The sequence below is a fragment of the Hyperolius riggenbachi genome, chromosome 6 (genome assembly GCF_040937935.1).
Source record: "Hyperolius riggenbachi isolate aHypRig1 chromosome 6, aHypRig1.pri, whole genome shotgun sequence".
Taxonomy (NCBI): Eukaryota; Metazoa; Chordata; class Amphibia; order Anura; family Hyperoliidae; genus Hyperolius; species Hyperolius riggenbachi.
In genome coordinates, this window is record NC_090651.1 from 72,315,235 (window position 1) to 72,339,508 (window position 24,274).

At 45.5% G+C, this 24,274-nt stretch overlaps 1 protein-coding gene across 2 annotated transcripts in view; it reads left to right on the plus strand.

The window, feature by feature from the left end:
* Positions 1-23,052, plus strand: part of CCDC159 (coiled-coil domain containing 159) — a 34,152-nt gene extending 11,100 nt beyond the window's left edge. For both annotated transcript variants that reach the window (XM_068242523.1, XM_068242522.1), the window contains exons 5-12: positions 418-499; positions 6,612-6,804; positions 7,764-7,831; positions 11,399-11,475; positions 12,805-12,905; positions 18,916-18,998; positions 21,618-21,761; positions 22,599-23,052. In XM_068242523.1, the coding sequence (XP_068098624.1) occupies positions 418-499; positions 6,612-6,804; positions 7,764-7,831; positions 11,399-11,475; positions 12,805-12,905; positions 18,916-18,998; positions 21,618-21,761; positions 22,599-22,726 (876 nt within the window). In that variant the 3' untranslated portion in view covers positions 22,727-23,052. The remainder of the gene's footprint in view (positions 1-417; positions 500-6,611; positions 6,805-7,763; positions 7,832-11,398; positions 11,476-12,804; positions 12,906-18,915; positions 18,999-21,617; positions 21,762-22,598) is intronic.
* The last annotated feature ends 1,222 nt before the right edge of the window (positions 23,053-24,274 follow it).

Here is a 24,274-nt window from a genome sequence, read left to right on the forward strand (position 1 = left end):
AGATGGATTTGTTATCATTTACAGTATCTTTTGGGGCAACACATTCTGGTTTCAGAATCAGAAATCCTTGTATCTTTGTATTGCTGTATATCGGTATGTAACCCGCCCTTCCAGTGATGTTAAGCCTAGGCTATTAGGTTATGCAGACATCTGCCCCAGTGCATTCTGGGAGACCAGGTGTTAATTCTCCTCACTTTGGAACCCACAACAAACACACATTCCATAGTGATGCACCTTGCCAGCAGTAAAAATGTCTCCACTTGTGAGATAAACTGAAGAATGTAAATCAGGGTGATGGAAGATATTACAATGGGGAAACACTGACAAAATAATTTAGAAGTGAATATTGCAAAAAAATAAGCAATTTAAATACATTCTCTAAAGTTCCTCTGTAAAAACGGTCTCTTCTCTGCGCAGATGATCACTTCCCTGCACCAGGCGATTGGACGTCTAGAAAGAGACCGTGATCACCATCTGCAGAGGATACAGGGCCTGGAAGGTGAGCGAGACGGTGCCTATTCTATAATAATGCAATAAGCACTGCAGTGTGATATTCAGCAGACCACGCTAACCAATCACGATTCTGCTTTAGCTGAACAGACCACATTCAATTGAAGTCTATTTGCTATGGCTCCTTGCTGATTCTTATTGCTAAAATAGCACCCCACAACAACTCTTTGAGAGCTAATCTTGTTCTTGTTCTACTCATAGACAGCCTTGATAATTCATACTGTGTGTGTGTGCCACTGCCAGGCCCAGCACATTCAGCGACTACCTCTGTGTGTGACAGGTGCACATTGTAATACCCAGTACTGCATATACCTACCTACCTGTTGTTCACAGTGCACCCACCTACCTACGTGAGCTGAGCGCACGCAGTGTCACTGTGCCTGTCCGCTGCCTGTCTGTGTGTGACAGGTGCACATTGTAATACCCATTACATATACCTACCTACCTGTTGTTCATAGTGCACCCACCTACCTACGTGAGTTGAGCGCACGCAGTGTCACTGTGCCTGTCCGCTACCTGTCTGTGTGTGACAGTTGCACATTGTAATACCCATCACTGCATATACCTACCTACCTGTTGTTCACATTGCACCCACCTACCTACGTGAGTTGAGCGCACGCAGTGTCACTGTGCCTGTCTGCTACCTGTCTGTGTATGACAGGTGCACATTGTAATACCCATTACTGCATATACCTACCTACCTGTTCACAGTGCACCTACCTACCTACGTGAGTTGAGCACACGCAGTGTCACTGTGCCTGTCCGCTACCTGTCTGTGTGTGACAGGTGCACATTGTAATACCCATCACTACATATACCTACCTGTTGTGTTCAGTGCACCCACCTCATCACTGCATATACCTACCTGTTGTGTTCAGTGCACCCACCTACCTACGTGAGTGCACGCAGTGTGATATAACACTCCGTGCATACATGTTAACTGCACCTGTGTGACTGCACATTGTATTAGTCAAGTCAGTGCATACCTTTCACTTTATCCTCCCCGATATGGACACAACGGACAAAACAGGTAGAGGCAGACCCAGAGGAAGGCCACCCAGCAGGTCTGTGTGAGGTCATCTTGATGTGATTTCGTGCGGCCCTGGCCCAAAGTACAGTGCTCAGAAGAAAGCACGTCCCATCAACTCCCAAGATTGTCAGGACGTGGTTGACTATTTAGCACAGAACACCTCATCTTACGCAGCCACCAGCGCTACTACAAGCACCACATCCGCTGCATTTGACACTTCACAGGAGTTAATTGGTAGGGAATTAACTGATTCACAGCCATTATTGTTACAACCAGATGAAGGCGCTAAGCAAGTTACACCACCTCATATGTCTGAGTTAGGCGGCGACACTATGGACGTAACGTGTGAGGAGGAGGATGATGAAGTACCTGCTGTTGGTGCAGTTTTGGAGGTGTCTGAGGCAAGCGAAGCTGGGCAGGATGATTATGATGATACGGATCCCACATAGGTTTCTAAGAGACAAGATGACCAAAGGGACAGTTCAGAGGGGGAGTCAGAGAGGAGTAGGAAGAGATGAGTTCCTGAAAGATGCAGGGGGAGCTCGTCGTCAGAAACAGCTGGTGGCAGTGTCCGGCGCCATGTATCGCCACCTATGTACAGCTAGCCAACATGCCCTTCAACGTCAGCTGCTGATGCCACCACTCACGTAGGGACAAGTGCCTTACGAAGGCACATGGAGAAAAGGAACAAACTGCAATGGGAAGAGCACCTGAGCAAAAGCAGCACACAAAAGAAAAGCCACCCTGATTGGCAGTTCAACTATACTGGTGCTGCGATCTCCTCTCCAGCTACACAGCCCCATCTCCCCAGGGCCTATGCTGCATGCTAGGTATGACGGTGTCACGTCATCTTAGACATGTCTTGCCTCAAAGCGGAGAGTCACACTGGACCAGCTCTCCTGGCTGCTCTTAGCAAACAGGTGGATCAGTGGCTGACCCCGCACCAGCTGGAGATCAGCAACGTGGTGTGTGACAAAGGCAGCAATCTCTTTTCCGCATTGAATTTGGGAAAGCTGACACATGTACCCTGCATGGCACATGTGCTCAATCTAGTCATTCAAAGATTTGTGTCAAAGTACCCAGGCTTAGAGGACGTCCTGAAGCAGGCCAGGAAGTTGTGTGGGCATTTCAGGTGGACTTATACGGCCATGGCACGCTTTGCGGACATTCAGCGAAGAAACAACTTGCCGGTGAGACGCTTGATATGTGATAGCCCGACTTGCTGGAATTCAACCCTGGTCATGTTCTCTCGCCTGCTAGAACAGGAGAAAGCCGTCACCCAGTACCTGTACAATTACAGTAAAAGGACACAATCTGGAGAGATGGGGATGTTCTGGCCCAACAACTGGACACTGATGCGAAATGCATGCATGCTCATGCCGTTTGAGGAGGTGACCAACCTGGTGAGTCGCAATGAAGGCACCATCAGTGACTTGATCTCGTACAGTTACTTCCTGGAGTGTGCCGTGCGTAGAGTGGTGGATCAAGCTGTGGAGGAGTGTAAAGAAGAACAGTTATGGCAGGAACAGTTGTGGGAGCAATTTTCATCAGAATCAGATGTTTCCTCCACACCTGCGGCAGCACAGAGGTGGGAGCATGAGTCGTGTGGGGAAGAGGAGTCAGACTCAGATGATGAGGAAGGTGTTTCTTTGGAGGAGGAGGAGGTGGCGGCAGAATAACAACCGCAGCAGGCGTCGCAGGGGGCTTGTGCTGCTCGACGTTCCCGTGGTATTGTTCGTGGCTGGGGGGAGGAGGAGGACTTACTTGACGTCACTGAGGAAGAGCAAGAGGAGATGGATAGTACGTCTGGATCCAACTTTGTGCAGATTGCGTCTTTCATGCTGTCCAGCCTGTTGAGGGACCCTCGTATAAAAAAACTCAAGGGGAATGAGCTGTACTGGGTGGCCACGCTACTAGACCCTCGGTATAGGCACAAAGTGGCGGACATGTTACCAACTCGCCAGAAGGCAGAAAGGATGCAGAACATGCTGGCAACTATGCTTTACAATGCGTTTAAGGTTGATGTCACAGCATAATGCAATAAAGGTACCACTGCCAGTAATCCTTCTCCCATGTCCACGCAGGCAAGGACAGGATGCTCCAGCGATCTCATGGTGATGTCGGACATGCGGATATTCTTTAGTCCAACGCCTCACCTTAGCCCTTCCGGATCCACCCTCCACCAACGTCTGGGCTGGCAGGTAGCCGACTACCTGGCCTTAAGTGTGGATGTAGACACTGTGAGCAGCGATGAACCCTTGGACTACTGGGAGCGCAGGCTTGACCTGTGGCCAGAGCTGTCCCAATTTGCCATCCAAGTTCTGTCTTGCCCTGCCTCAAGCGTCCTGACAGAAAGGACCTTCAGTGCAGCTGGAGGCATTGTCACTGAGAGGAGAAGTCGCCTAAGTCACAAAAGTGTTCAGTACCTCACCTTTATCAAAATGAATAAGGCATGGATCCCGGAGGGCTACTGCCCGCCCAAAGACTAAGTCAGTCCCCACACACAGCATCTCTGCCTGCAGGCCACTTGACTGCCTTTTCTCCGCCACCACCAACAGGGTCCAGGACTCCAGGCGGATTCCTGAATTTTTAAAGCGGAACTGTAATTAGTTAAAGCAAACCGTTTCACTTACCTGGGGCTTCCCGAAGCCCCCAGCAGCCATCCTGTGCTCTCGTCGGTCCTGCCCTCGCTTCCGATCTCCTGCGGGAGCTACTTTCATTACCACGTCAAATCCAGACTTTTCCCCGGGACTTTTGGCGTCTATCCCACTCCGCCATGCCCCCCTCCAGGTGTTAGACCCCTTGAAACATCTTTTCCATCACTTTTCTGGCCAGCATAAATTTTTCTAGTTTTCAGAGTTCGCCTCCCCATTGAAGTCTATTGCGGTTCGCGAAAGTTCCTGCGAACTGAACTTTCCTGGAAGTTTGCGAACCCGGTTCGTGAACCGAAAATCGGGGGTTCGGGCCATCTCTACTTATGTGTCCCCCGCCGCAGCTCCACTCTCAGCGGTTCGCCCAGGTCCCCTTGGTAGCAGCTGCCGACCCGGCGAGGTCAGTGGCTACTGCACCTGCGTGAGCACATGGCCGCGAGGCTTGCAGTCATGCAGGCGCAGTAGCCACTGACCTCGCCGGGGAGGCAGCTGCTACCAAGGGGACCCGGGCAACCCGCTCAGAGTGGAGCTGCGGCGAGGGACACATAAGCTTCCAGGGGCTGGAGGAAGCCCCAGGTAAGTAAATCTGGATTATCTTCTTTTCCATGATGTTTCCTTGAGGGCCTGTTTCCACTAGAGCAAATCTGCATGTGTTTTCTGCATGCAGATTCGCATTACCAAAGTAAGTCAATGGGCCTGTTTTCACGCAAATTCGCGTACGGTTTCGCCTAAAATTTATGTAAAAACACACAGGCACTGACATGGTTAAATTCGCATACTTACAAACAGGCGAATTTTAACGCGTTTTCATGTTAAAATTTGCATACACACGCGTTTGTACGGAATCGCATCGCACTAGTGGAAACGGGCCTATATCTCCATGGAGAATTTAAAATCCTTCAGTTTACTGTATTTATGTATATATTGTAAAGTATACACATACTGCTCTTTGCAGTCTAACAATTAAAGAGTTCCAGCCAGCTTACTTGCATTGTTCCTGCTCATCTGTTCTACAAAATAAGCAGAGTGACCATCGCAGAAACGTCCAGTTATTGATTAGATAATCGGACTGGGAGAACAGAGTGGGAACAGACATGAAAATGAGAGAGGACTGAAGCCTCTTACAGTCTACTACTGCTGCCATTCCATCATACGTTGTGCCTTCGTCTCTCCTCCCACCTCCATAGCAACACATTGCTTGAGGCAGGGGTCACACTTACCGGCTTTCGTACGCGTTTTCTGCACAGAAAAACTGACTTCAACTGAGAACTCATGTTAATCAATAAGCAAGGTCACACTTTAATGCAGATTTCGCATGCAGAAAAAAAACTGACATCTTGCGCAATTTGACAGTTTTCTCTATAAATTACATTAGCTGCTGTAAGGCAGGGGTCACACTTGTCTTTCAGTTTTCTGCAAAGTGTAGAAAACTGAAAGACAAGTGTGACCCCTGCCTCAGAGTAGTGATGCACCTGTGCAGCACTCAGCCTCAAACTGTCATCCAGAGGGTCAAAGCCCGACCCCTATGTGGGAGAGACCTTGTGTAGGTCTTTTTCATTGTAGTATGACAACAAATACATCTCATTTGTCTCTCTGTATGTACTATATTACAATCCAGTTCTTATGGCCTGATGAAGAAAGTAATTTATCAAAGCTAATTCTCTAACAATATTTGTTAGTGGCAAATAAAGAATATCACATACATTACAAAGAATATGCAAAGATTACATTTACCGGGCTTTTAATCAGTATTCCAAAAAAATTCAGTATTCCCAAAAACATACAGAAAAGTTAATTTGCTTCCCCCTAAATTGGCCCTAGACTACGATGGACTGTGGTAGGGATTAGATTGTGAGCTCCCCTGAGGGATCGTTAGTGACAAGACAATATATACTCTGTACAATGCTGCAGACAGAGCTGTACTCACACTGAATTCTCGGCAGAGGTGGTCATTATTGGCCAAGTTTGAACTAGTATGTGCAGTGTTCTCCCCAGGCTCTTTTAGCCGGGTGATACACCCGGCTAGTTTTGGTGAGCACCCGGCTGTCATCAGCTCACCTCCTCTGCCGTAAGCAGACTTGTGCAGAGAAGCACTGGCCCTGTATTTTCTCATCTCGCCCCACTTGGCTACTTTTTCATACCACCCGGCTGAAAAAAATTTCTGGGGAGAACACTGATGTGTATGAGGCTAAAGACTACCGAATACAAACTAAAAGTCGTAAGAATGTGAACTGTATCTAATTATAATACTTACAGCTAAAAACAATGACAGCTTGATTATATAATATTTCTCACAATTTAATCACTACTTTTAGGCAAAATTTCCTCTGCTCAGATCTGTGGAGGGGAGCTCATGGAACCTGACAAAAGGAGGAGAGCCTTTCCTAACCATTAATTATTTGATACAATTTTTCTTCCAGAGGAGGTGCGGCGACTGTCAGCAGCACGCGGAGATGTGACGGAGTCTCTGCTGGACAGGAAGGTAGAAGGACTTAGACAAGAGCTGTCTAGTGAACTGCGCCACCTACAGGACAGAGTGAGGGAGCCTTCCCCCCGGGTATCCAGCCCCTCCCTGCGATCCACTTCCAGTGTCCTTCAGGAGGTCAATGAGAAGTGAGTCATCCGTCCCCTTCCCAAACCCCCCACTGAATGCAAAGCTGTGTGTGGGATGGAATGTAACAGAACAGAATTATAGCAAGCTGTGTGCGTTAAAGAGAACCCGAGGTGGGATTTAATTATGTTACTGGGGCACAAAGGCTGGTTGTGCACACTAAGACCAGCCTCCATTGCCCCATGGTGTGCCTCCATGTCCCCCCCTGCGCGCCGCTATACCCCCCGCAGTGCTGGCGACACGCAGCGCGTCGCCAGCACAATGTTTACCTATGCGCTGTCAGTCAGCGCCGCTCCCCCGCCTCCTCCGCATCGGCGCTACCCACCCGCGTCACTTCCCTCCTATCAGCGGGAGGGAAGGGACACGGGCGGGTAGTGCCGATGCGGGGGAGCGGCGCTGACAGACAGCGCTTAGGTAAACATTGTGCTGGCGACACGCTGCGTGTGAATCGATAGTATTCCTTTAAGTGGCCATACATTTGTCTATCTGCCACCAGATCAACCCTTCTGGTTGAATCTGATAACAGAGGGCTGCCCACACAGTGCAGACAGAGTTCCAATAGATTTTAGCATTAAATCTATTGCCAGGCTAAACACCCCCCACCCCACCCTGTGAATTGCCACCGTGAGTGCCTGCCCTGTACCACGTGACTCTGGCACAAGTAGTGGCGTCAGTGTAGGAAGTGGAATGCTGTTGCTTCCACGCACCTGATCGAGACCTTGAGACCGAGATTTTCCAGCATGTCTGATAAATCGTTTGGACCGTTATGGGCCAGCAATCAGTTGATTAGGTGGCCATGTTGAGGCATCAATATCTGCCAGATTTGGTTATTATGATCAAATTGTCTGGATATCAGTGCCATAAATCAAGTAATATACGGGCCCCCTTAGTTTAGCTTTAGAACGACAGAGATATGATTCCTTTAGGTTTTGTTTAATAGAAGAGCTGTTTTGTTTTGCAGTAAACGGCTAATTTGGAAAGAATATGAGAGTCTTCGCAGAGATATGGACTATCTTCACCAAAGATTACGTAAGCATCATCTGCCTGTTCCAGTGTAGACAAGTTTGGATTTATTGACCCACATCTACTTTTTTATAAATAACATTATGGGTTTCTGCTGCTAAATGGAAGCTTAACCATATAAGGACAACGCTAGTGGAAATCTACGCCGTTTTGATGCTGTTGTGGCTACCAGGGCATAGATTTCCATTCACCACTGCTGCGCGTACTTGCTGCTCCCTCCGCTATCTCTTTACCGCAGCTCACTCGGTCTGCCGTCTCTATGACAGCAGAGCCCTGTGAGCAGTTCAGGAGCCGATTTCATTGGCTCCTGACCCTGTCTATCAACCTGTCTATCAATGTAAGCAACTCCCATTGGCTTACATTGATAGACACAGTCAAGAGTAGGCTTGCTCAAATCCGAATTCGGGAGATACCAGGATAGTTCTATTCGGATATCTCCCAGTAAAGCTGTGCGACATGGATGGCGGTTATGTACGGCAATTCGTCTGTATTCTGCAGTGTCTGGTACCAGCGGTCTCTGGTCCTTAAACGACACCCGAAGCGAAAAAAAACTAATAAAATAAATGATTGTATCTACCTTCCTTCTCCTAAAAATGACTTTTTAAGATATTCCACAGTTTTATTTTATGTTTAAATCTACTTTTTAAGTTTTAACTGTTCTATTGTTTTTGCTCAATGACACATTCATTGAAGTATGCAGAGCTAAAATACATGAACTATTGACCCTTTTTTATCTCTTTCCTCCGCTCAGAAGACATTTTCTGCTAGTAAAGTGTTTTATAGTTGGAATTTCTTATCAGTGAGGGTCACACTGTAGTCACTTCCTGTCTGAGTCAGGACTGAGCCACTTACATACCTGATTTTTAACTCTTTCAGGCAGATAAAGAAAAAAGAAACACAGCATAGTTATTAGTGTGCTTTTCACTGTACATACCCATGTCTATCTCATCATGTCACACGTCACTTCGGGTATCCTTTAAAGAGACACTGAAGCGAAAAAAAATTATGATATGATTTGTATGTGTAGTACAGCTAAGAAATAAAACATTAGAAGCAGAGACATAAGTCTAATATTGTTTCCAGTACAGGAAGAGTTAAGAATTCCAGTTGTTATCTATGCAAAAGAGCCATTGAGCTCCATGACTTTAGTAGCAGAGAGCTCTGTCTTCTGAAGTTTATCTAAACTGTCAGTCACTGTATTCTTTTTCTCTGCAGAGGACAGGTCAATAGTTCACTGGGCTGCTTTGTAAAATCATTTAGAATTTAGTGTGTAAACTGCAAATATTAGAGAATGATGCAGTGTTATAAAAAAAAACACTATATAACTGAAAATAAAATTATGAGAATATTTTTTTGCTACTAATGTTCTAGTAATTATCCCGTACTACACAACCAATTAATTGTATCATAATTTTTTTTTCTGCTTCAGGGTCTCTTTAAGGGGGCAGAGACCGCTGGTACTTAAAGAGACTCTGAAGTCTCCAGAAAATGAGGTTTTTACTTTAAAAACTTCATTAACCCTCCTGGCGGTTTGCTAAAAAAATCGCAAGGGGGCAGCAAATCTTTTTTTTTACATTTTTTTTTTTTTTCATGTAGCGAGACAAAGTCTCGCTACATGATTGCCGCTGCTCAGCGGCATCCCCCCAACCCCTCCGATCGCCATCGGCGATCAGGAGATCCCGTTCAAAGAACAGGATCTCCTGGAGGGCTTCCCCCTTCGCCATGGCGACGGGGTGGGATGACGTCACCGACGTCAAAGGGGATTCCTATCCACCCCATAGAGCTGCCTGGCACTGATTGGCCAGGCAGCGCACGGGGTCTGGGGGGGGGCGGCTGCGGCGCGACGGATAGCGGCGGATCGGCGGGTAGCGGCGGCGATCGGGCACTGCACGCAGCTAGCAAAGTGCTAGCTGCGTGCAGCAAAAAAAAAAATTATGCAAATCGGCCCAGCGGGGCCTGAGCGGTGCCTTCCGGCGGCATAGCCCGAGCCCAGGAAGGTTAACATTAATGCCCCTCTTAAAATGCAGCAGAACTGCGGCTGAAAACCCCCTCAATTACCCCAAACTCACGGGGGTACATTGCGGGCTCCTTCCGCATAGAGGCAGTGCAGCTCTGCCTCTGTGCGTCAATCAGCCTGGATCGCCGCCTCTCCCCCACCCCTTTCAGTCTTCCTCCACTGAGAGGGACGGGGGAGAGGCGGAGATACCCGCTGATTGACAAGCATAGAGGCAGCAGCAAAATCCACGGCCGAGAAACTCGTGGATTTTGCCTGCCCTGTACCCCTGTGAGTTTGGGGTGATTGAGGGGGTTTTCAGCCGCAATTCTGCTGCGTTTTAAAAGGGGTATTAATGTTAATGAGGTTTTTAAAGTAAAAACCTCATTTTCTGGAGACTTTAGAGTCTTTAAAGGGGTTCTGTAGGGGGAGCTGAGGATAAAAACCGCCTCTTACCTGGGGCTTCTATCTGCCCCATGTAGCAGTAATGTCCCACGCCGTCCTCCGATCCGCCGTTCCCCACCGCCGGCATCGGGCATTATTCATCTGTCATAGCCAAATAATGCGCGCTGCCGTTTGTGTCATCAGAAGCTTACTGCCCCAATTTAGCCAGATTTGCACAGCCAGACTTGTAAGGGTTAAGTTTGGTGTTGCGCACGCATAAATCTTCTTGTGGTTAGTACGAAGTTTTCTTGTACTGTGCCTGCGCAGTAAGCTTCCGATGACGCGGGCGGGAGCGAGCAGGCGCGCAGCCGCAGTTGGACAGCGTGCCGCGCTAGACCGGGGCCGGAGGCGGGGAACGGCGGATCGGAGAAGGAAGGCGTGGGACAGTACTGATAGAAGCCCCAGGTAAGTGGCGGTTTTTATCCTCGACCCCCCCCCCCCCCCCTACAGAACCCCTTTTAAGTGGTTAAGTGACATATAACATCATGAGATAGAAATTTGTATGTACAGTGCCAAGCACACAAATGTTCTGTGATGCTTTTCTTTTTTTCTCTGCCTGAAAGAGTTAATATTCAGCTATGGAACAGTTTTTCTCCAGTGGGGACTATAGCCTCCTTCACTGATAAGGAATTACAGCTTTCCTGGCAGAGAACTGAGCTTCTGAGTGTAGGGGATAGATAAAAAGGTCAATAGTTCATATATTTTAGCACTCTGAGACACAGGGCAGACTGTTTCATTGAGCTAAGACAGAACAATATTTTGTTTTTTTATGTTGTACATAACACAAAACTGGGGGAAAGTCATTTTTAGAAGTAGGAGGATAGATACAATTATCTCATCATTTTATTTTCACTTAAGTATCAGTTTAAAAGTCATTTTCATGTACAATGATTGAAATGTAGTAGTTTTCTGTTTTGTTTGTTCATTGCCTGTCCCTCGGCCTCCACAGCGTAGCACCTCCTGCTCCTGCAGTGCATGCGGCTTGGCTTCCATGTTGTATGGCAATGTAGCCTGTGATTAGTAGTTAGTAGTATTTCTGCAAAACGTAGTTCTGTCTATGATTTTTTTTCCCTCACAGCTGACTTCTGTATATGTTGTAGTAGAAACGGTTGTCAATGATGTTCTTCTTCCACCAGGACGGCAAGAGGATGATCTGCTACGGCACCTTTCTGATGGCCAAGAGCTGAAACGAGCTCAAGAAAGAAACACATCTGTGAGTAGAATAGAACTATGGGGAAATTAATCATTTCAGCCCTTTAGCAGTCATTTTATATATTTAGAGGCTTGGAAGTGCAGGCCAATTTATTTTAGCACATTTTTTTTATTTTTTACTTATTATATTTTCTTCCTTCTAATTAGTACTTCTGTAATGTGTATTCATAGCCACTTGTCACTCTGGGTAGTGTGAGACAGTAATAGAGGACTTCAGCTTTCTGTTTCTTTATTTTCTGCTAGCAGAGAGAGATGGAAGCATTCCAAGAATTTACAGCACAACAAGTTCTGCCAGCTGAGGTCTAAAGCAGTGCACTTATCTCAAACCACATAACTCTATTGAAGCTGCTAATGGGTTGAAATATGTATATCAACCTAATACAGGCAAATTACAGTAAATCTTAACTTTTATGGGCGTTTTATTGCACCTGAATGGAAAATGGTAACTGGGCGTGTCTGCAGATGAGCTGTTCAGAGTTTGTGAAAGAAAGTTTGGGGTATGCCATTGTCAGAACAGTGGGTCAGAATTGGCTGGAATAGGTCTTGTGCAAAAATGGAGCATGTCCAGATCAAGGATGATAATCCGATAATAATAATAATCCGAACATTTGTATAGCGCTTTTCTCCTGTCGGACTCAAAGCGCTCAAGAGCTGCAGCCACTAAGAACACGCTCAAGAGGCCACCCTGCAGTGTTAGGGAATCTTGCCTTGAACTCCTTACTGAATAGGTACTTGACCTAGCCAGGATTTGAACCCTGGTCTCCCATGTCAAAGGCAGAGCCCTTGACCAGTACACTATCCAGCCACTCTGGATAGTGGCTGCTGCATTTCTGCACTAGATTTGCACCAATTCTCTTTGCGCTGGTTTTGATAAATCTGCTGCAGTAAATGTGCTGTTTATTTTGAATACATCTGCAATTTGCCCAGTCTGAAAAATCATTGCTGGCTGCAGAGTAAAATGTAAAGATATTTTTTATTAACATTAATTTACATTAATTGACAACATTATTTATATAGCACTGATATGTCATAGGGTTTTTTTTCCAACAAAAGTTTAGATTCTTTTTAAAGCACATGCCACAGAGTACCGCACACTTATAAGAAAAGCATTCTTCCTGCATCCATAATGCAATGGGATGTTTGTTTATCAGATGCTAGGGCCCGCTGCATTCTGGGAGACCGGGTGGACTGTTTTGCAGAAATGCAAATGTTGCTTAGCCTGGATTATAAACTGTCTGACGTTTCCTGCTGGTGAACATTGCTGACTTTTTATAAATATGTATAAAGGTGTGCTAAAATGATGCAGTAACAGTGTCCATTTCTTGGGCAGGCGCTGGAGGGGTTAAAGTGCAGCCATCAGATGCAGGTGCAGGAGGTGAGCAGGACACGATCCGACACACAGGACATGCAGCGGAATCTGCTGCAGATCAGGTAATTCTCACTATCCTGACTGTGAATTCACTGGAACTTATAACATTACCTATTCCCGCAGTGAAGCCTGTGACTCACTTGAGCGCTTTTGGCAGCGTTTTTGGATCGTGGACAATCAACGGCGATTGCAAAAATAGGTTTACCAATGAACGTCAATCAAGGGGAACCCACTAGAACAATTGGGATTAGGCCAAACCGCAATTGCTCCGTCTGCAGCATTTTTGAGCATTTGCACTCCAATACAAAGTATGGGGTCCTTGCAAAATTGCAATCACTGTATAAAAACAATTTTGCAGCAATTTTACATATTGCAGTTGCTGAAATTGCTACAAAAATACCGGGAATTACTGCTCAAATCACTTTACAAAATGCTAGTAAAAAAGCTAAGCGATTGCAATTTGGATTGCAGGTGGGTCTCAGGCCTAAGGCAGTCTGAGCAGTCCTAGGGCCTGGACCCACTAGATTAGTGTTTGTGATTTGATAAACATTTTCAAAACAATTTTCATTGTGATTTGAAGGTATGCAATTTTCCCTGCATTCATTCAAGCACGTTTGTTTCAAAACAGCGACATGCAGGACATATTGGATTTCATACAAATCGCAAGTGCTATAGTAGAATCACCCTCATAGGCTTTCACTATCCTAGTGCTCTGCCAATCGCTGGTGATCAGCAAGATCACAGGAAGCACTGCTAGTGGGTCACGACCCTTATTTACAGTTACTGCGTGCCGTTTCCCCCCAACTGACTTGCCTTCATGGGCCTTTCATGACTCCTCCTCTTCCGGGTAAAAAGCAAACTTTATGTAAATGTATGCTGCTTAGAAATGGTTTAATCAAATGCAGTAGCAGCTACTGCTATTGATTGGTCTGTTTCAATGTTGCATAGATTTGCATAGATTTGGCATACAATTTACTTTGACTTGGAATTATTATCATCTGATTGACCATCCCTACTTGCTAACAAAGGCATGCGAGCAGGATGAGTATAGTTATACTTTGTGTGATGCATGCTGGACCCAGGAAATCATCAATATTTTCCCTGTTGCTCTCCTCCTCACTGTACCAGCAGCACTGAGACCTCCGCAAGCTCAGTGACTACTGCACAGGCAAGCTCTGTGGAACTTCCAAGCTCCCATCGCTGGAGTGGAAGAATGAAGAGGAATGGCGGAAGCTTCACTCTCCCGAGGGCAGTATCCACATAAAGCTGGCCATACGCTAGACCGATTCCCCGCCGATCGACAGCAGATTCGATCACTGGGATCGAATCTGCTGTCACATCGTTCCCGCTACACGCTAAATTTCGATCTATTTCGTCCGATCCCATCGATTGCTCCGTGCGGAAAATTACCGTCGATCGCCCGCGGTTAGGGAGCGCGCCGCTAGCGGCGTTCGAGTGCCCGGCGACTGACACAATAGAGCGGCAATACATTACCTGCTCCGCCGATGCGACTTCCCCCGGTCACCGCTGTTCCGTCTCCGCTCTGGTCTGGTCTCCGGCATGCTTCACTTCCTCCTGCCCGGCAGGTAGTTTAAACAGTAGAGGGCGCTCTACTCTTTAAACTTCCTGCCGGGCAGGAGGAAGTGAAGCATGCCGGACCCGGAGACCAGAGCGGAGACGGAGCAGCGGTGACCGGGGGCAGTCGCGCCGGTGGAGCAGGTAATGTATGCGGGGGGGGGGGGAGGGGGTTTGGGGAGAGCGGCGGCAGCACCACTACCACCACAGAATGTGAACGGTTTCAGGCTGAAATCGGTTCACAATCTGTTTGCAGTAAAGGTAGCCATACGATCCCTCTCTGATCAGATTTGATCAGAGAGGGATCTATCTGTTGGTCGAATCTGATGGCAAATCGACCAGTGTTTGGCTAGAGTTACTAGTTATCATTTATCACCTTGCACCTCTCTGTTATTAATCAGATCTCAGCAGAACAACACAGAGTACAGAACCACACATAGTGCAGAGCCATGCAGTTTACAGAACAATGCTGATTGACTTGTGTTGGAATTATAAGGGTGTCTTTTCTGATCAATGTTCAATCACAACTGATTTAGATACACAATTGATTTAGATAGCCTATAGTTTTTAAATTACTTTAATTTGATGCCTAATCTATTGTGTATACAGTACTTACCTCTTAGCCATTTATTTGTCATAAACCATGTCTTGCTTCTGTTTCTTTCGACAAATAAAGGGCACATCGTACAGGCGATAAAGTCCTCTACAAAGCTGCGAAATACAAACTGCAGAGAGCCATTACCGACGCAAAAAAAGATTATTCACAAAAACTTGAGGAAAAATTTTCTAACGCCGACTCATCCACAATATGGAAATCTCTACATGAAATTACCAGCTACAGGAGGAAATCTCCTCCCCCCTCACTACATAACCTGCAGCTTGTAAATGAGCTGAATACATTTTATTGCAGGTTTGACACTACCAACAAAAGCCAAACACAACAAGTCAATTTGCATCTCTGCCACAGGCAAACTGAACACTCTTCCTGCCAGCCAACGTCTCCACCCCCTGCGGTGCCTCAGCAACTACACAACACAGGAGGCCAGACACAATCTATTGACCTGTCCCCAGATGTGCATGCTCTAACAATATGCCAATCAGATGTAAACAGACTCTTCAAAAAACAAAACACCAGGAAAGCAATGGGACCAGACGCTGTGTCTGCGAAATGCTTGAATCTCTGTGCCGACCAATTAGCGCCTGTATTTACAGACATATTCAAAGCATCTCTAGAACTCTCAATTGTTCCTGCCTGTTTTAAAAGCGCAACTATTGTACCAATTCAAAAAAAAACAAAACCTGCATGTTTAAATGATTACAGGCCTGTTAACATCACTGGTCATGAAAGCATTTGAAAAACTGATAATGACTTATCTGAAATCCATCACAGATCCCCTGCTGGACTCTTTGCAATTTGCCTACAGGCCTAACAGATCCGCAGACGATGCCGTGAACATGTGTATGCATTATGTACTACAGCATTTAGATATCCCAGGAACCTACACCAGGATTTTATTTATAGATTTCAGCTCTGCATTTAATACCATAATTCCATCACTGCTGCACAGCAAGCTCTCCCAGCTACATATACCTGAATCCCTCTGCAAATGGATAACCGACTTCTTAACCGACAGAAGACAGCGTGTTAGACTTGGTAAACTCACATCAAGCTCTCTGACAGTCAGTACTGGTGCACCCCAGGGCTGTGTGCTTTCCCCACTGCTGTACTCACTTTACACCAATGACTGCATCTCCACAGATCCATCTGTTAAGGTTCTGAAGTTTGCAGACGACACAACAGTTGTTGGTCTCATTCAAAACGGGGATGAGTCTGCATACAGGCATGTGGTGGGACAGCTTTCCTCCTGGTGCAGCAGCAACAACTTGGAACTAAATGCTCTCAAAACCATGGAGATGTTAATAGACTTTAGGAGATCTCCCCCCCAGCACCTCCCCTTAACCATAAATGGATCCACAATAACCCAAGTAGAGTCATTCAAGTTTCTTGGGTCCACGATCTCAAACGACTTAAAATGGGACAACAACACTGCCACTATTGTCAAGAAAGCACAACAGAGAATGTACCATCTACGGCAGCTGAAAAAGTTTGGCCTACCTCAAAATCTAATGGTGCAGTTCTACACTGCAATCATCGAATCAACCATAACATCATCTATGACTGTATGGTTCGGCTCCTGCTCAGCATTAGAAAAGGGGAGGCTGCAACGCATCATCCGATCAGCGGAAAGGATAATTGGCTGTAGCTTACCTTCCCTGCAGGATCTTTACACTAGCAGGTGCAGAAAGAGAGCAACCAAAATTGCCTCTGACCCCTCTCACCCAGCTCACTCCATCTTCCAGCGCATGCCTTCAGGAGTAAGATTCCGGTCAATCGCTACCAAAACCTCTAGACACAGGAACAGTTTTTTCCCTCAAGCGGTAGCCATACTTAATGCGGAACCACGTTAGAGCTGCTAGGACTGAAAGTAATCAGCACAGAACTAAACATGAACAATTCTCACATTGCTTACTGCCACTATACTCATAATGTCCTTAACTTGTAATATTCACACTGTCTGTCCTTGTATTGTTTTTGTTTGTGTTTGTTAAGCAAACTGCCAAGACAAATTCCTTGTAGGTGCAAACTTACTTGGCGAAAATAAATTGATTCTGATTCTGATTCTGATGTCATTTTGTCTGTAAAATGCATGGAGCCTGATGGAAAACAAACTCTAGTTAGAACTCACTGCATGAATGAATGAATGGATTTCTGAGCCTGCTGTAAGTTGCACAGCACATTTTGCAGCTATTATAGGGTTGGGGTGATTCCAACCGTCATCTTGTCCTGCACATTCTAGACAGGTCACTGATGACAGCCTGTGAAATGTGGGTATAGTTGGACAGTGTTGCAATTGATCTGTACAGCAACAATATCATCATCTGACTACTCAGACTCCCAAGTTTGGGATACATTTCCATAAAGTAACTGCTGTGGAAATAAGAATGTTATATTGCTGTTTCTTGCCTTTTTTTAGTCACTTGCCTTCTGGCTTTCCAATAGCAGAGCTGCACAGTTCAGTCACTTTGCTTACAGCTGCCACAAACTCTGACATAGGAACTAGCTATAGTACTGTATTCAGATTTTCTGCCCTATCGTTGGCCGTTTAGAAAACCAATGAGAAAAAAAAACTGCTTGAATTATTACTCTGCTGATGTCAGAGCTGTCTCAGGCACCCTTTTCTGCAATTAATGTGTAAATATTAACGATCTTTGCATTTACCAATAGCTTACAAGTTATATCTAAACTATAGTCCATAAAGGAAACATCAGGGAACTGGGAAAAAATCAGATCTCTTTACCTGGGGCTTCCTCCAACCCCTGGAAGCCTGTGTGTCCCTCGCTGCAGCTCCGCTCTAAGCTTTCCTCCAGGGATCCCGTCTGTAGCCAGGTTAGCAGCATCTGCGCATGTGTGAGTGTGCCACCCTCAATTGCACTTGTGTAGCGAGGAGCGTTCTGCACAGGGGCAGAAGATGCGAGCTGCATGGTGTGGTGCACTTTCGCAGAGGCCACCTACCTGGCTGGGTCGGCGGCTGCTATGGAGGGGACCCTGCGAGAACATTCTTTAAATGTATACAGACACAGCACTCATTCTTAGCTTATAGTACCTTTATCATTTAACTGACACCCCCTCCCTAACGTGTCCTACTCCTTCTACCTTAGTTTGTAAGCCTTTTTGGCAGGGCTCTCTTCCATGTGGGCTTTTCTCCGCCACCATATGGACTCAGTGACTCATCTTCTATATGTATCCCTACAGTCTGTGCACCATTGTTTATTTCACTATTTTGTGTACCATTGCTTAGCGCTTTAATGTCCCCATGCTATATTGTTTGATGTTGTATTGTGTCCCCATCTTATTGTACAGTGGTGTGTAATATGTTAGCACTTGATTAATAGGGCTGCTCAAATCCGGAATCGGGAGATACCCGTATAGTTGCTATCCGGATATTTCCCAGTATACCTGGGCGGGGGGGGGAAATCTTACCTGTCTGACGTCTTCTTCGTCCGTCCCTCGGCGCCTCCCATGATGTGCTGCACGCACGTCACATGATTACAAACACTTCCTCCTTCAACCCGAAAGGAGGAAGTGTTTGTAATCACGTGATCGCCGCTTGGACTGCATCGTGGGAGGCGCCGAGGGACGGACCGAAGAAAACGTCAGACAGGTAAGATCCCCCCCCCACAGGTTTACTGGGAGGTATCCGGATAGAACTATCCGGATGTCTCCCAGTTCCGGATTTGAGCAGCCCTGTTGATTAATAACATTTAATTATAATATTAATAATCTTTTAATTTAGTCCTACTGCATCTTCCACTTTGGCCTGCAGTGAAGATTATTGATATCTCATCATGTTGGTTGAGGCTTTTATCCTAAATGAAGAACTTGCATCACAAGAGGAACTGAAGATGAGAATTTCACCCTTTACTATCCATCCACAGGTCAATGATTGCAGATCTGAAGGAAGAGATGAGGCATCTGGAGGGGAAACGTTCTGCCCGGACCTCCAGGAGTGACAGAGTGGGTGAGTAGAAGCTGGAGGGCTTACAGGGTTTCAGCTGAAATTCACACTGAGGGTCTGCAGTGTACACTCTGCTCCTAGTTCCTGGTATGATAAAGCTGGACTTGGCATTTGCAAAATGTGTGTTTAAGAGAAACACGCACTTACCTAAGGAGTGAGAAGCCTCTGGATCCTAATGGGTTTTCCCACTGTGTACTCTGGTCCCCCGTTGGCGCTCCTGGACCATCCAGCTTGTGCACGAATGGCTCCAGCTTACTCTGCAGGCAAGGCCGAACTCACACAGGCTTGAAGAGGAGCGCAGCTCCGATCGGATTACCAGCAAGCCCTTCTCTGTAATCTTTGGAGGGTCTGCAGGCGGCAGCAGGGATCAGAGGACAGCAAGGGAAGCCTCATTAGGATCCAGAGGCTTTACCCTTCTTAGGTGATTGTGATTTTTCTCACATCAGACATTTATTTCCCCGGTCAATGAGATTAGCTTCACCAGCATGCTCTTTAGATTTAGGGTACAAGTTTGCATCATTGTTTGATTTAGGCTAGGTTCACATTAGGACATTGCATTGTAAAGTTTTAACGCAACCGAAAAGTTGCATAAAGTAGGTACAGTAAAGCATACAGTCAATGAAAAGTATGCTCTCCTGTACCCGGTAACATGTGCGTTTAGTGGTAACCCACAGTACATGTTACAATGCTACGCTAACGTCTCACTGTGAACGTCCCTTAGACTTCTTATTGCATTGCGGTAAGCTGTAAACAGCTGTTATTTTCCACAATGCAATGAGATTCACGGACAGGAAGCTGTCAGGACCATGGTCCTGACATCACACTGTGGGAGGGGTTTCACCACAATATCAGCCACACTGAGCCCCCTGATGATCCGTTTGTGAAAAGGAATAGATTTCTCATGGGAAAGGGTGTATTAGTTACTGATTGGGATGAAGTTCAATTCTTGGTCACGATTTCTCTTTGAAGGAGTACCGTGGTGACATGTGACATGATGAGATGGACATGTGTGACACACAAATAACTAGGCTGTGTTCCTTTTTTTCTTTCATTGCCTGAAAAGGTTAAACATCAGCTATGCAGATGACGGTTTCTGTCTGGGTCCGGACCGTGTCAGACTGGGTCACACTAAAGCATAACCCTGACTGATAAGTAACTGCAGCCATAAACACTTTCCTTGCAGAAAATGGCTTCTGAGAGCAGGAAAGAGATAAAAAGGGTCAATAATTCATAGATTTTAGCTGACATACTTCAGTGAAGGTGTCATTGAGCAGAGACAATGAAACAGTAAAAACTTAAAAACTAGATTTAAATATAAAATAAAACTGTTGGATATTAAAAAGAGTCATTTTTAGGAGAAGGAGGATATATACAATTGTTTTCTCATCAGTTTATTTTCACCTTGGTTGTCCTTTAAGGCTTAAAGGACACCCGAGGTGAACATAAACGATTGTATCTATTTTCCTTCTCCTAAAAATGACTTTTTAAGATATTCCAGTTTTATTTTATATTTCAATCTACTTTTTTAAGTTTTAACTCCTTTTTTTATTGTTTTTGCTCAATGACACATTCATTGAAGTATGCCAGAGCTAAAATCTATGAACTATTGACCTTATTATCTCTTTCCTGCTCTCAGAAGCCATTTTCTGCTATGAAAGTGTTTTATAGTTGGAATTTCTTATCCATGGGGTCACACTATAGTCACGTCTTGTCAGGACGGAGTCAGCCACTTACATACTTGATGTTTAACTCTTTCAGGCAGAGAAAAAAAAAGGAACAGCAGTCATTTGTGTGTTTGGCACTGTACATACCCATGTCTATCTCATCATGTCACATGTCAACTCGGGTATCCTTTAATTTATATGGATTTTTTTAAGGCCTCTTTTCCACAGACTGATGATAGGCAGTGAAATGCCTCTCAAACTCTCACAACTGCTCACTGCTGCCTGGTAACTGCTTGCTGAGCACACAGTTCAACTGTTCGTGGAAAAGAGGCCTAAAATATTGTTGAAACATTTGAGAATGAGCAGTCAGCTCCTTGTACATAACACTTCAAAGTGGCCAAACACATCCAGGGATGGTTGTTACAGGTAACCAAAGTTGCCAAATCTTACAACCCTTTTTCTTAAAGTAATCCCCCAGATCTTTACAGATTGCGCCACTCCCCCTCCCCCATGCGTTCCTGCCACACATGCGCACCTGACACAGCACGCACAGCACTGCGTCCATACCGTGCGTATAACAACTGCCTTTTAGATATCTATCCATTAAGATAAAAAATGTTTGCTTATAACCTCGCCATGAACATCTTGCGTAATGCATCAGCACTGTGGGTCAGCACAGCAAATTGACAGTGAAAACAGACATTATCTTTGCAAAACAGCTTGACCAGTGTAAACAAGGTATGTGTGGAAATGTCTTTGTGAGTGGAACTTGCCTACAGATTTTGCTCTCAAACGTTTTCTTGTGCTTAGATACATTTTAACATTATATTGTGAATAGGGCAGCAGTTAGCAGCAGCTCTGAGAATACCAGTACATGGTGTAAATGAAAGTACTGACATTGGTCACATGATTCCTTGCACATACCCTGTATATTGAAGGCAGTTCTCTTTGTCTGCAGAACGAACCAAGTCAGCGAGGAAGCAGAAGGTCAGTAAATCGACATCATTGTCCTCATCAGAAGATGAACATTCCCAGCTCAGCCTGGCTGACATCAGCTCAGAGGAGACTTCATACAGCCTCAGTGTCCCCACAGTTTCTAGAGGTACCCATTTTCCCTATGTAACAAGTGTGTATTAATGTGGCCTATAGAGGTGTGCTGTACCTCCTTGTATATGAAAGCTGGGTGCTTTCTGGTGGGAAAATTCAGCACCTCCTGAACATGCTTTATGACTTGATAATAATAATCAAAGTTGAATGAGCTGTCCCAAATATTCCAATCCTCAGGGGTCTTCTTATAACCTTGTTTGAACCTTGTTTTAACATTGCCTACTCTGCCACACTACTTAAAGGGGGCCCTTCTCCTGCCAGGGCTTGTCACTGATCCATAGATCCGACCAGTCAGAATCCTTTCTGACGATCAGTGGTTTAATGAGAAGCCCTGGAGGCAAAATCAAAGATGCTTTATGCCAATAAGCCAAAGGTTCCTTCTAGTCTGGCGGTGGGGCAAAGTGTAAATGTCTAATAATTTGTATTATCTGGAGCCTTTTATTTCCTTTTTTTGACATTTACCGTAGTGCTTTACGTCATACAGTATGTCCATCATAGTCTAAGGCCCAATTTCCCCTCGCTGTGTTTGTGTTGTGTTTAAAGGACCTCTGTAAAATAATCCCAAGTAACTTGAAAATGGACCCCGGCGGGATTCGATTCGTCTGTTTTCAAGCTGCATACACGTTCATACAAAATTTGCATGATCCTGCCTCAACTCCTACATCTGCAGCTCCTACACAGTCCAGGCCACAGGCAGTTGCCAGCCACCTCTGCTCATGTTTGGAATATTTTCTGTCCACTTAGAGAACACAGATCTGTTGCCAGGGTGACGGCACAGGGGACAGTAGATTATGCTGCATTGTAACTGCTGCCATTATGTTTTGTTCTCCAGGGTCCAGAGACAGATCCAGCCACAGCAGAGAGTGGAGAACGAACAGCAACCAGAGTGATAAGGATGTCAGTGATGATCTGGATGAATTTTCTGACAGTCCACCAGAGCTTAATTTCAGTGATCTCTGATGACCCCCTTGGGGAAAGTGCAATAAACCAGTAATTTCATTCCGTGATTTCTCTGGTGAACACTGAGGACTCTTACATCTTGCACACTGGCTTTATATACGGCACACAAACAATCTGTTTTCATGACAAGACTGCTGGAACTGCCAAAGCCAAGGAACATATGCAAGGCTATGAAGTGATGCCAACGGCTGCATAACTCCCCTTCAATCTCAATCTGAGGGGCTCATAATGCCAGAGCAAAGAACGGCTCAGAACGGTGCTGTACAGATAACGGCTTTCTATGTTGCTGCTAAAGATAGGTTTTATAGACATACTTTTTATATTCAGCTGGTATTTTTATTATTCAGGTGGCAATAATTTGACATTAAAGGGACAATAAACCCCTTTTTCAATTTCCCAATGTTTTGCCCTGTGTGGGTATATCATGTGCTGCGTTTCTAATTGGTCAGATCAGTGGTTCAGTGTGAAGCCCTGGACACAAAATAAGATGGTTTATGCCAAAGGTTCCTTCTAGCCTGGCTGCGGAGTGAAGTATGCACAAATCCTGCACAGATGGACAGCTGCTGGGGGTAAATTATGTATCAGACTCTGCAATTAGCACCGTTGCATTAAAAGCACAGAATAGTCAGAATATGGAGACTGCCATATTTATTTTTCAAAAAATGCCAGTTATTATTATTTATATAGCGCCAACATCTTCCGCAGCGCAGTACAGAGTATATTGTCTTGTGACTTAACCATCCCTCAGATCGACTCACAACCTAATCCTATGTCTATGTATGTATCTTGTAGTGGATGTACCGTAGGCTAGGGCCAATATAGGGGGAAGCCAATTAACTTATCTGTATGTTTTTGGGATGTGGGAGGAAACTGATACAGACACAAGGAAAACATAAAAACACAGTGCAGATCGTGCCCTGGCTGGGATTCGAACCGGGACTCAGTGCTGCAAGGTGAGAGTGCTATCCACTGCGTCACTGTGCTGCCAGTTGACTGTCATGCTGATCCTAACACTTAGTGATTAGATAACTGAGAACAGATCTGGAACTTTTTTAGGAGACATGTTGATTCCACGGGTGAGACTCAAGCAACTGGCATTACTTAGGTGGAATAAAGAGGGCAGTTGCTATGTTATTTTCATCACAGGTTTAATTTCACCGGGGTGGTTTAGCACTCTGCTGCTTTGCGTGAGCTGGTAAGACAGGTAACTTTAGTCAGAGTACTGGCCACCTACTCACCACAATAAAGCTCCTTCACACAGGCGGTGGGTTGTCCGCCATCATCATTTTCTCCTGTGGACCTGTTAGGCACTTGACATGGGTGGTGAGGAGGTGTCTGTCACATGGGTGCAAATCTGAGCCAATGCTGCCTTTTGGGTGCAGCCAGAAGATGCTCATTGGCCATCATGTTAGAGACTGAATTTTGTGGCAAGTATGGAGTTCAGCCATCGTGTCAAAGAAGCCTAAAGGTGCGTACACACATGCGACTATAGTCGTTTGTAACGATCGTTCCCCGATCTTTACCAACGACGATCGTTACAAAAAACGA